Genomic DNA, 11,257 nt, shown 5'->3' with positions numbered 1-11,257 from the left:
AAACATGTTTTTTGAAAATCAAACTAAGAAAAATTTCCAAAGCCTCTTACTTAAATTAAACTTCAGTTTATTTTTGTCTTAAAATCTTAATCTTTTCAGTCAATACAAATATTTCTATAAATTACTGTCGAGTATGTGTTCAAATGAATTATTTATCTCAAATAATAAAAATATTTGGGTCCTGAAAAGGACCATTGGGCAATATATATTGTTATTGCATTGTTAGTTGAATGTTATTAACTTAACCTCCGAAACCGTAGAGGGTGCGACCTTGTCTTTTCAAAGCATATACAACATCCATAGCTGTAACAGTCTTCCTTTTGGCATGTTCTGTATATGTAACTGCATCACGGATCACATTTTCCAGAAATACCTTCAATACACCACGAGTTTCTTCGTAAATCAAACCAGAAATACGCTTAACTCCACCACGGCGAGCCAAACGTCTAATAGCTGGTTTCGTGATACCTTGGATGTTATCACGAAGAACTTTGCGATGACGCTTAGCACCACCTTTTCCCAAACCTTTACCACCTTTACCACGACCAGTCATTTTGAGTTTATAATTTTAGTACAGATAATACTTGTCTATTCAGACTTAAACAGTAAATAAATTCCACACTAGATACGCACAGTATTTATAGAAAAAATGAACAATACAAAAGATATGAGTGACAATGCTTAAATACAACAAATTACTCAAAGGCACTCAAATAATTTAGGGTAGAAATAAACAATGTAAAGGATATGAAGGATATGAAGGATATGAAGGACAATGACTGTTTGAACATGTGAACAGTTGAGATGGATCATAAGAGTTTGTTTTGAAATTTACTCTCTCAACATTTTTTCGTTAAATTAAATTTTATTTAACAATTTGTTTAATTATGGCTCGTACAAAGCAAACTGCTCGTAAATCGACTGGTGGTAAGGCACCACGTAAACAATTGGCTACTAAGGCCGCACGCAAAAGTGCGCCCGCAACTGGCGGTGTAAAAAAACCACATCGTTATCGTCCGGGAACTGTAGCTTTGCGTGAAATTCGTCGCTACCAAAAGAGTACAGAGCTCTTAATTCGCAAACTGCCATTCCAGCGTTTAGTCCGTGAAATTGCACAGGATTTCAAAACTGATTTACGTTTCCAGAGTTCTGCTGTAATGGCTCTGCAAGAAGCTAGCGAAGCATACTTGGTGGGACTTTTTGAAGACACTAACTTATGCGCTATTCATGCTAAACGCGTAACCATTATGCCAAAAGATATTCAATTGGCGAGACGTATTCGTGGAGAACGTGCTTAAGAAGCACTTTTAAAAAAATTTTTAAAAATCGGTCCTTTTCAGGACCAAAATTAATTAAAGAAAAGAGATAGTTAATAGTCATATTCAAATTGATAATACTCAGACGAAATGAATAAAAGCAATCGAAATTCTTTGTAATTTAACTTTTCGTTTATAGTATTTATATATGTTTGTAACACTGTATTTAAATTTCACACCTGGTTACTAGTATTAACCATAAGATCATAACGGGTAATTACTTGGGACCAAGATCGCCGATGTTATTGAAATTTAGTAGTTATTTTGCTTTGTTGCTTGTTCAAATTATTAACTTAATATAACAATTGAAGGACTTGTATTAAATTCTTATTACTATAAAGAGATGAAGTTTCACTTTTCACGCTGTGGCTTTCGATTAAGATCGACCAGTGGACACAGTACAAAGTTTTGAATTTATTTCATCTAATAGATAAATAGATTATAATAAAAAAAATTTTGAAATATTACGTAAATGTGAGAACAGAAACAGCATATACTGACTTGAGAAGCTATCTAATAGTTTAAAGAGCTACATCCAAAAAAAAAACACAAATACCATGGATAATATAAAGTTATAGGCATACATGAAGAAGAGTAAATGTGCTAATTTGATGATGAGGTTTAAGTTAGTAATTCAAACGGCTTTATTTTTCATATTTCGAATCCTGTCGATTTAGAATCAAATTTGGAAATGGAAAGCTTTTCATTTGTTAACGATGTCTTGTCAAAGTTGTCAAAACATTTAAAAACTCAAATATTTTACAAATACTCTGTTCTAATTTGATGATCTTCTGTTAAACTATTATAAACTCTGTCAGAACAATTCTTAATAATAACGAAACCAACCGACTTCTATTATCTGACAATAGATAAAAACTGCAATTTTGTTTAACATATATAGTTATAGGTCAGTGATGACACCATATACCTCGGTATCATTATTTCTAAATAATTTATTAGGTAAGGTTTTTTTTGAATATACCATATTGTTAATTTTTATTTGAGAATTGTGACTCTCTGTATTTTAATTGAAACCTAATAACTATGCTATAATCAGAGTGAACTAAGTTCTCTAATTTTTTGGTTTTGATGATATTTTTTGTTCCGATACAAGTACTCAATGCAGTTTACTATTTCAATCGTTTTAGGAATGTTCTTTATTTGTGAAGTCTATACTAATAATTTTAAGATCAATTATCGACTTTAATTAAATATTTTTGTGGCCCTGAAAAGGACCGTTGGAGTTAATGTTGATTGTTCAATACAAAGAAATTTACTTGGAACTGGTATACTTAGTGACGGCTTTAGTACCTTCACTAACTGCGTGCTTAGCCAATTCTCCAGGAAGTAAAAGGCGAACTGCAGTCTGAATTTCCCGACTAGTAATTGTGGATCGTTTGTTATAGTGGGCCAAACGTGAAGCTTCAGCAGCAATGCGTTCGAATATATCATTCACAAAGCTGTTCATGATGCTCATAGCCTTGGATGAAATACCAGTATCAGGATGAACTTGCTTCAATACTTTATAAATGTAAATAGCATAACTTTCCTTCCTCCTGCGCTTCTTCTTCTTATCGTTCTTAGTTATATTCTTCTGAGCCTTTCCGTCCTTCTTGACCGCTTTTCCGCTAGTTTTTGGTGGCATGATTTCAAATGTAAATTTTCAAATTTTCAATTTTTCGAATTCTCAAATTTGAACTACCCTCGCTCAGAATTTAAGTATTTTTAAAACAGAAATTTCAAGAAATTCTCTCTTCACATTAGGGGATGAAAAAGGTATAAATTCTTGGTGTTTGCCTGTTTTCAACTTAGATCACGTAGATCAACTTAACAATCAAATACTATTGAAATATGTCTGGTCGTGGTAAAGGAGGTAAAGTTAAGGGCAAGGCAAAGTCTCGCTCAAATCGTGCTGGATTACAATTTCCAGTTGGTCGTATTCATCGATTGTTGCGTAAAGGCAACTATGCTGAACGCGTTGGTGCCGGCGCTCCCGTCTACTTAGCTGCTGTAATGGAATATTTGGCAGCTGAAGTTCTTGAATTGGCTGGCAATGCAGCACGCGATAATAAGAAGACAAGAATCATACCCCGTCATTTACAATTGGCCATCCGTAATGACGAAGAATTAAACAAATTGTTGTCTGGTGTTACAATCGCACAAGGTGGTGTATTACCAAACATCCAAGCTGTACTTTTGCCTAAGAAAACAGAAAAGAAGGCTTAAACTATATCTTACAACACTGTTTCTTTCGAAATTTTCGAACAACAACCGTCCTTTTCAGGACGATCAATTTATTTAATTAAAGAAAACATACTTCATTTCAAACAATTATTATTTATATAAAAATTTCTTTTAGAGCGTTTTTCGAATAGCAAAGAAAGAAATAAAGGACAAACACAAAATTTTTATATTAATTTTTATTGAAATTTGGCTGACCATACAACGCTGTTTCGAGTATTACCAAATACTCTTTATCAGTGGTCTTAGGTTGTATGCAATTCTATTAAATTTTACTCAAACATGAATTTTATCTCATATATTTTGGCGCGTAAATGCAGATAACAAAATTACTCAAGTTCCATCTTCATTTCATTTCGGCTTATAGTTTCTTACTCAATTTTACTCACACTCACACTCATATACTCACACTCATTCGGCTTGGAAGTATATGTATGCATTGTAAATATAGTTCTTGAATGTCCTTGGTTTTCGTGTGAACTGTACTGGCAATTTTGCCAGTTACTTTTTTTTTAATACAAAATGAATGCTATAATAATGCAACCCCTAAACATTTCAGTTCACATACCAGTAGGTAGAAATTTTCCCGCCATAATTTTAACTGCTACCAAACGAAAGATATAATTTTAAAAGCATCTGTGTTATTAAAAAAATATCTTTCTCTCTTTGGAACTTATTTTCTGTGTGGTAGGAAACTGAAGGAAACTGATATATATTTTTTTATAGATTTATTCAATTCAGGTACACATTTAAATACTAAGTGTTACGAGTATAAATAGAATTTCATTATGAGATATTGGTTTTCAATATTGTTTCAGGCCATGTTGCCATGTAAATTCACATTGAGAATGATAGTATAGACAAAAAACTTAAACAATTATTTGTATAATTATTGGAGCTAACAATTAAGTTCTCTATGCATTGTAAACTTTTCTAAGAACCGAAATGTTACATACATCTTTGTTATATTTACTTCTTCTTTATTGAGAAATATCAAATCTTGAAATATTCTCAGACATTTCTATATCTAATACCAGCTTGTCAAAAAAAAAACAACTTTGAATTTCTACATTAAAACATGTTTTTTGAAAATCAAAGTGAGAAAAATTTCCAAAGCCTCTTACTTAAATTAAACTTCAGTTTATTTTTGTCTTAAAATCTTAATCTTTACAGTCAATACAAATATTTCTATAAATTACTGTCGAGTATGTGTTCAAATGAATTATTTATCTCAAATAATAAAAATATTTGGGTCCTGAAAAGGACCATTGGGCAATATATATTGTTATTGCATTGTTAGTTGAATGTTATTAACTTAACCTCCGAAACCGTAGAGGGTGCGACCTTGTCTTTTCAAAGCATATACAACATCCATAGCTGTAACAGTCTTCCTTTTGGCATGTTCTGTATATGTAACTGCATCACGGATCACATTTTCCAGAAATACCTTCAATACACCACGAGTTTCTTCGTAAATCAAACCAGAAATACGCTTAACTCCACCACGGCGAGCCAAACGTCTAATAGCTGGTTTCGTGATACCTTGGATGTTATCACGAAGAACTTTGCGATGACGCTTAGCACCACCTTTTCCCAAACCTTTACCACCTTTACCACGACCAGTCATTTTGAGTTTATAATTTTAGTACAGATAATACTTGTCTATTCAGACTTAAACAGTAAATAAATTCCACACTAGATACGCACAGTATTTATAGAAAAAATGAACAATACAAAAGATATGAGTGACAATGCTTAAATACAACAAATTACTCAAAGGCACTCAAATAATTTAGGGTAGAAATAAACAATGTAAAGGATATGAAGGATATGAAGGACAATGACTGTTTGAACATGTGAACAGTTGAGATGGATCATAAGAGTTTGTTTTGAAATTTACTCTCTCAACATTTTTTCGTTAAATTAAATTTTATTTAACAATTTGTTTAATTATGGCTCGTACAAAGCAAACTGCTCGTAAATCGACTGGTGGTAAGGCACCACGTAAACAATTGGCTACTAAGGCCGCACGCAAAAGTGCGCCCGCAACTGGCGGTGTAAAAAAACCACATCGTTATCGTCCGGGAACTGTAGCTTTGCGTGAAATTCGTCGCTACCAAAAGAGTACAGAGCTCTTAATTCGCAAACTGCCATTCCAGCGTTTAGTCCGTGAAATTGCACAGGATTTCAAAACTGATTTACGTTTCCAGAGTTCTGCTGTAATGGCTCTGCAAGAAGCTAGCGAAGCATACTTGGTGGGACTTTTTGAAGACACTAACTTATGCGCTATTCATGCTAAACGCGTAACCATTATGCCAAAAGATATTCAATTGGCGAGACGTATTCGTGGAGAACGTGCTTAAGAAGCACTTTTAAAAAAATTTTTAAAAATCGGTCCTTTTCAGGACCAAAATTAATTAAAGAAAAGAGATAGTTAATAGTCATATTCAAATTGATAATACTCAGACGAAATGAATAAAAGCAATCGAAATTCTTTGTAATTTAACTTTTCGTTTATAGTATTTATATATGTTTGTAACACTGTATTTAAATTTCACACCTGGTTACTAGTATTAACCATAAGATCATAACGGGTAATTACTTGGGACCAAGATCGCCGATGTTATTGAAATTTAGTAGTTATTTTGCTTTGTTGCTTGTTCAAATTATTAACTTAATATAACAATTGAAGGACTTGTATTAAATTCTTATTACTATAAAGAGATGAAGTTTCACTTTTCACGCTGTGGCTTTCGATTAAGATCGACCAGTGGACACAGTACAAAGTTTTGAATTTATTTCATCTAATAGATAAATAGATTATAATAAAAAAAATTTTGAAATATTACGTAAATGTGAGAACAGAAACAGCATATACTGACTTGAGAAGCTATCTAATAGTTTAAAGAGCTACATCCAAAAAAAAACACAAATACCATGGATAATATAAAGTTATAGGCATACATGAAGAAGAGTAAATGTGCTAATTTGATGATGAGGTTTAAGTAAGTAATTCAAACGGCTTTATTTTTCATATTTCGAATCCTGTCGATTTAGAATCAAATTTGGAAATGGAAAGCTTTTCATTTGTTAACGATGTCTTGTCAAAGTTGTCAAAACATTTAAAAACTCAAATATTTTACAAATACTCTGTTCTACTTTGATGATCTTCTGTTAAACTATTATAAACTCTGTCAGAACAATTCTTAATAATAACGAAACCAAATCCGACTTCTATTATCTGACAATAGATAAAAACTGCAATTTTGTTTAACATATATAGTTATAGGTCGGTGATGACACCATATACCTCGGCATCATTAATTCTAAATAAATTATTAGGTAAGGTTTTTTTTGAATATACCATATTGTTAATTTTTCTTTGAGAATTGTAACTCTCTGTATTTTAATTGAAACCTAATAACTATGCTATAATCAGAGTGAATTAAATTATCTAATTTTTTGGTTTTGATGATGTTTTTTGTTCCGATACAAGTACTCAATGCAGTTTACTATTTCAATCGTTTTAGGAATGTTCCTTTATTTGTGAAGTCTATACTAATAATTTTAAGATCAATTATCGACTTTAATTAAATATTTTTGTGGTCCTGAAAAGGACCGTTGGAGTTAATGTTGATTGTTCAATACAAAAAAATTTACTTGGAACTGGTATACTTAGTGACAGCTTTAGTACCTTCACTAACTGCGTGCTTAGCCAATTCACCAGGAAGTAAAAGGCGAACTGCAGTTTGAATTTCCCGACTAGTAATTGTGGATCGTTTGTTATAGTGGGCCAAACGTGAAGCTTCAGCAGCAATGCGCTCGAATATATCATTCACAAAGCTGTTCATGATGCTCATAGCCTTGGATGAAATACCAGTATCAGGATGAACTTGCTTCAATACTTTATAAATGTAAATAGCATAACTTTCCTTCCTCCTGCGCTTCTTCTTCTTATCGTTCTTAGTTATATTCTTCTGAGCCTTTCCGTCCTTCTTGACCGCTTTTCCGCTAGTTTTTGGTGGCATGATTTCAAATGTAAATTTTCAAATTTTCAATTTTTCGAATTCTCAAATTTGAACTACCCTCGCTCAGAATTTAAGTATTTTTAAAACAGAAATTTCAAGAAATTCTCTCTTCACATTAGGGGATGAAAAAGGTATAAATTCTTGGTGTTTGCCTGTTTTCAACTTAGATCACGTAGATCAACTTAACAATCAAATACTATTGAAATATGTCTGGTCGTGGTAAAGGAGGTAAAGTTAAGGGCAAGGCAAAGTCTCGCTCAAATCGTGCTGGATTACAATTTCCAGTTGGTCGTATTCATCGATTGTTGCGTAAAGGCAATTATGCTGAACGCGTTGGTGCCGGCGCTCCCGTCTACTTAGCTGCTGTAATGGAATATTTGGCAGCTGAAGTTCTTGAATTGGCTGGCAATGCAGCACGCGATAATAAGAAGACAAGAATCATACCCCGTCATTTACAATTGGCCATCCGTAATGACGAAGAATTAAACAAATTGTTGTCTGGTGTTACAATCGCACAAGGTGGTGTATTACCAAACATCCAAGCTGTACTTTTGCCTAAGAAAACAGAAAAGAAGGCTTAAACTATATCTTACAACACTATTTCTTTCGAAATTTTCGAACAACAACCGTCCTTTTCAGGACGATCAATTTATTTAATTAAAGAAAACATACTTCATTTCAAACAATTATTATTTATATAAAAATTTCTTTTAGAGCGTTTTTCGAATAGCAAAGAAAGAAATAAAGGACAAACACAAAATTTTTATATTAATTTTTATTGAAATTTGGCTGACCATACAACGCTGTTTCGAGTATTACCAAATACTCTTCATCAGTGGTCTTAGGTTGTATGCAATTCTATTAAATTTTACTCAAACATGGATTTTATCTCATATATTTTGGCGCGTAAATGCAGATAACAAAATTACTCAAGTTCCATCTTCATTTCATTTCGGCTTATAGTTTCTTACTCAATTTTACTCACACTCACACTCATATACTCACACTCATTCGGCTTGGAAGTATATGTATGCATTGTAAATATAGTTCTTGAATGTCCTTGGTTTTCGTGTGAACTGTACTGGCAATTTTGTCAGTTACTTTTTTTTTAATACAAAATGAATGCTATAATAATGCAACCCCTAAACATTTCAGTTCACATACCAGTAGGTAGAAATTTTCCCGCCATAATTTTATCTGCTACCAAACGAAAGATATAATTTTAAAAGCATCTGTGTTATTAAAAAAATATCTTTCTCTCTTTGGAACTTATTTTCTGTGTGGTAGGAAACTGAAGGAAACTGATATATATTTTTTTATAGCTTTATTCAATTCAGGTACACATTTAAATACTAAGTGATACGAGTATAAATAGAATTTCATTATGAGATATCGGTTTTCAATATTGTTTCAGGCTAAATCTTGCCATGTAAAATCACATTGAGAATGATAGTATAGACAAAAAACTTAAACAATTATTTGTATAATTATTGGAGCTAACAATTAAGTTCTCTATGCGTTGTAAACTTTTCTAAGAACCGAAATGTTACATACATCTTTGTTATATTTACTTCTTCTTTATTGAGAAATATCAAATCTTGAAATATTCTCAGACATTTCTATATCTAATACCAGCTTGTCAAAAAAAAAAACAATTTTGAATTCCTACATTAAAACATGTTTTTTGAAAATCAAAGTAAGAAAAATTTCCAAAGCCTCTTACTTAAATTAAACTTCAGTTTATTTTTGTCTTAAAATCTTAATCTTTTCAGTCAATACAAATATTTCTATAAATTACTGTCGAGTATGTGTTCAAATGAATTATTTATCTCAAATAATAAAAATATTTGGGTCCTGAAAAGGACCATTGGGCAATATATATTGTTATTGCATTGTTAGTTGAATGTTATTAACTTAACCTCCGAAACCGTAGAGGGTGCGACCTTGTCTTTTCAAAGCATATACAACATCCATAGCTGTAACAGTCTTCCTTTTGGCATGTTCTGTATATGTAACTGCATCACGGATCACATTTTCCAGAAATACCTTCAATACACCACGAGTTTCTTCGTAAATCAAGCCAGAAATACGCTTTACTCCACCACGGCGGGCCAAACGTCTAATAGCTGGTTTCGTGATACCTTGGATGTTATCACGAAGAACTTTGCGATGACGCTTAGCACCCCCTTTTCCCAAACCTTTACCACCTTTACCACGACCAGTCATTTTGAATTTATAATTTTAGTACAGATAATACTTGTCTATTCAGACTTAAACAGTAAATAAATTCCACACTAGATACGCACAGTATTTATAGAAAAAATGAACAATAGAAAAAGGTATGAGTAAAAATGCTTAATATAACAAATTACTCAAAAATGGCACTCAAGTAATTTAGAGTGATTGCAGCGACTTTTTACAAGCCTGTATATGACTTTTTTGTTTGTTGACATATCCAACAAACGAAGAATTATACTTATCGTCACTAATTTTTGTCTTTCGTTTTCACTACGTGAAAAGGTTGAGCAGTTGTATGTGATCATTATAATAACTGTCGGTTACGATACTTTAAAATCAGACTTATTTGTTGTATGTCACTAAAACAGTAGTACTAGATTAGCACCAAGAAATGGACTGTTTCGATTCCTTTTGGCTAAAAATTGCTGTGAAGTGGGTACACATAATGTCGACACCTTATGTCGAAGCCATGTATGAACTGTTTAGAGAATAGATCAATTTACTGTTGAGTTGACGAATAACTTATAGACTAATCGCGCATATTTTGTGATCGCTTAGACCCAATGACAGGTAACATATAGAGGAAAGCCGAAAAAGTTTTTGGTTGTAGCAACTCACAGCTCGTTCTATACTAATATTTCAACATAGTCACATTCCGTCGAGTGATACGTGCAGCATTTGCCAAGAAGTAGAGGAAGTGGAATCAATCAACTACAGATGAAGCTACCTTAATGTTAAGACCATCGTTATGTTACTAGAAATAACAAATGCAAAGATATTTAATTTTATCTCCTAATCAATTGATTTAACAAGTATAATAGTAGGATATATATTGCAAAGATTGGTTTGTGTAGTTTACCTACATCTGGCAACTTTGAAAGCTTCTCAATTGGCAGAAGTTTTGTTCTAGATATTGCTGTTTCATTTTAAATCATGTTTTTAAAATTTAACTACACATTATTCATATGAAATCCTTTAATACTAGGACAACGCTTTTTTACATCTGGCAACTTTGAGAACATCACATTGTGCAGGAGTTTTTTTTTAAATATTGTTTTTTCATTTTTCTATGTCCTATTTTTCTATAAAATAAATTCATGGTTTTAAAATTTAATTATACATTATTTATATCAAATTTTTTAATATTCAATTTATATTTAAATTGTTACTATTTTTTTAATTTATAATTAATGTAAAAAAAAAGAGAACGTTTCCAAACCCAAAACTTTACTTTTAATATTGTGTATAGCAATTTGAGACACATAGTATTCGAATACAATTTATAGACAATATTTACAATTTTCAACAATTTTGTGAAAATAATGTTTTTACTAATTTTCTATTATAAAATAATTTCACATTAATTTTTTAATATTTCCACCAATCCTGATCAGCAGCTCATAACATAAATAACATAAATTTTAAAATTTAGTG

The 11,257-nt window shown here is 31.8% G+C and overlaps 8 protein-coding genes across 8 annotated transcripts; 3 read left to right on the top strand and 5 right to left on the bottom strand.

Moving 5' to 3' along the window:
* Positions 1 to 228: 228 nt before the first annotated feature.
* Positions 229 to 566, bottom strand: LOC119681871 (histone H4). The gene has a single exon (XM_038095168.1). It carries the CDS (start codon positions 551 to 553, stop codon positions 242 to 244), a length of 312 nt encoding a protein of 103 aa, XP_037951096.1. The 5' UTR covers positions 554 to 566; the 3' UTR covers positions 229 to 241.
* Positions 567 to 887: 321 nt separating this feature from the next.
* LOC119676228 lies at positions 888 to 5,920 on the top strand. Its single transcript, XM_038087463.1, has 4 exons — positions 888 to 1,286; positions 3,029 to 3,092; positions 3,187 to 3,536; positions 5,504 to 5,920. Exons 1-4 carry the CDS (start codon positions 888 to 890, stop codon positions 5,918 to 5,920), a joined length of 1,230 nt encoding a protein of 409 aa, XP_037943391.1.
* LOC119681869 (histone H2B-like) lies at positions 2,555 to 2,967 on the bottom strand. Its single transcript, XM_038095166.1, has one exon. It carries the CDS (start codon positions 2,959 to 2,961, stop codon positions 2,590 to 2,592), a length of 372 nt encoding a protein of 123 aa, XP_037951094.1. The 5' UTR covers positions 2,962 to 2,967; the 3' UTR covers positions 2,555 to 2,589.
* Positions 3,120 to 3,576, top strand: LOC119681868 (histone H2A). Its single transcript, XM_038095165.1, has one exon. It carries the CDS (start codon positions 3,168 to 3,170, stop codon positions 3,540 to 3,542), a length of 375 nt encoding a protein of 124 aa, XP_037951093.1. The 5' UTR covers positions 3,120 to 3,167; the 3' UTR covers positions 3,543 to 3,576.
* On the bottom strand, positions 4,860 to 5,197 carry LOC119681870 (histone H4). The gene has a single exon (XM_038095167.1). It carries the CDS (start codon positions 5,182 to 5,184, stop codon positions 4,873 to 4,875), a length of 312 nt encoding a protein of 103 aa, XP_037951095.1. The 5' UTR covers positions 5,185 to 5,197; the 3' UTR covers positions 4,860 to 4,872.
* A 1,293-nt stretch (positions 5,921 to 7,213) lies between the features above and the next one.
* Positions 7,214 to 7,591, bottom strand: LOC119681867 (histone H2B-like). The gene has a single exon (XM_038095164.1). The coding sequence runs from the start codon at positions 7,583 to 7,585 to the stop codon at positions 7,214 to 7,216; it is 372 nt and encodes a 123-aa protein (XP_037951092.1). The 5' UTR covers positions 7,586 to 7,591.
* Positions 7,592 to 7,743: 152 nt separating this feature from the next.
* Positions 7,744 to 8,233, top strand: LOC119681866 (histone H2A). Its single transcript, XM_038095163.1, has one exon. It carries the CDS (start codon positions 7,792 to 7,794, stop codon positions 8,164 to 8,166), a length of 375 nt encoding a protein of 124 aa, XP_037951091.1. The 5' UTR covers positions 7,744 to 7,791; the 3' UTR covers positions 8,167 to 8,233.
* A 1,253-nt stretch (positions 8,234 to 9,486) lies between these two features.
* On the bottom strand, positions 9,487 to 9,811 carry LOC119681865 (histone H4). The gene has a single exon (XM_038095162.1). It carries the CDS (start codon positions 9,809 to 9,811, stop codon positions 9,500 to 9,502), a length of 312 nt encoding a protein of 103 aa, XP_037951090.1. The 3' UTR covers positions 9,487 to 9,499.
* Positions 9,812 to 11,257: the final 1,446 nt, after the last annotated feature.

Source organism: Teleopsis dalmanni, chromosome 2, assembly GCF_002237135.1.
Source record: "Teleopsis dalmanni isolate 2A chromosome 2, ASM223713v2, whole genome shotgun sequence".
NCBI lineage: Eukaryota > Metazoa > Arthropoda > Insecta > Diptera > Diopsidae > Teleopsis > Teleopsis dalmanni.
The sequence above is the reverse complement of the archived record's forward strand: the minus strand, read 5'-3'. Positions and strand labels throughout refer to the sequence as shown.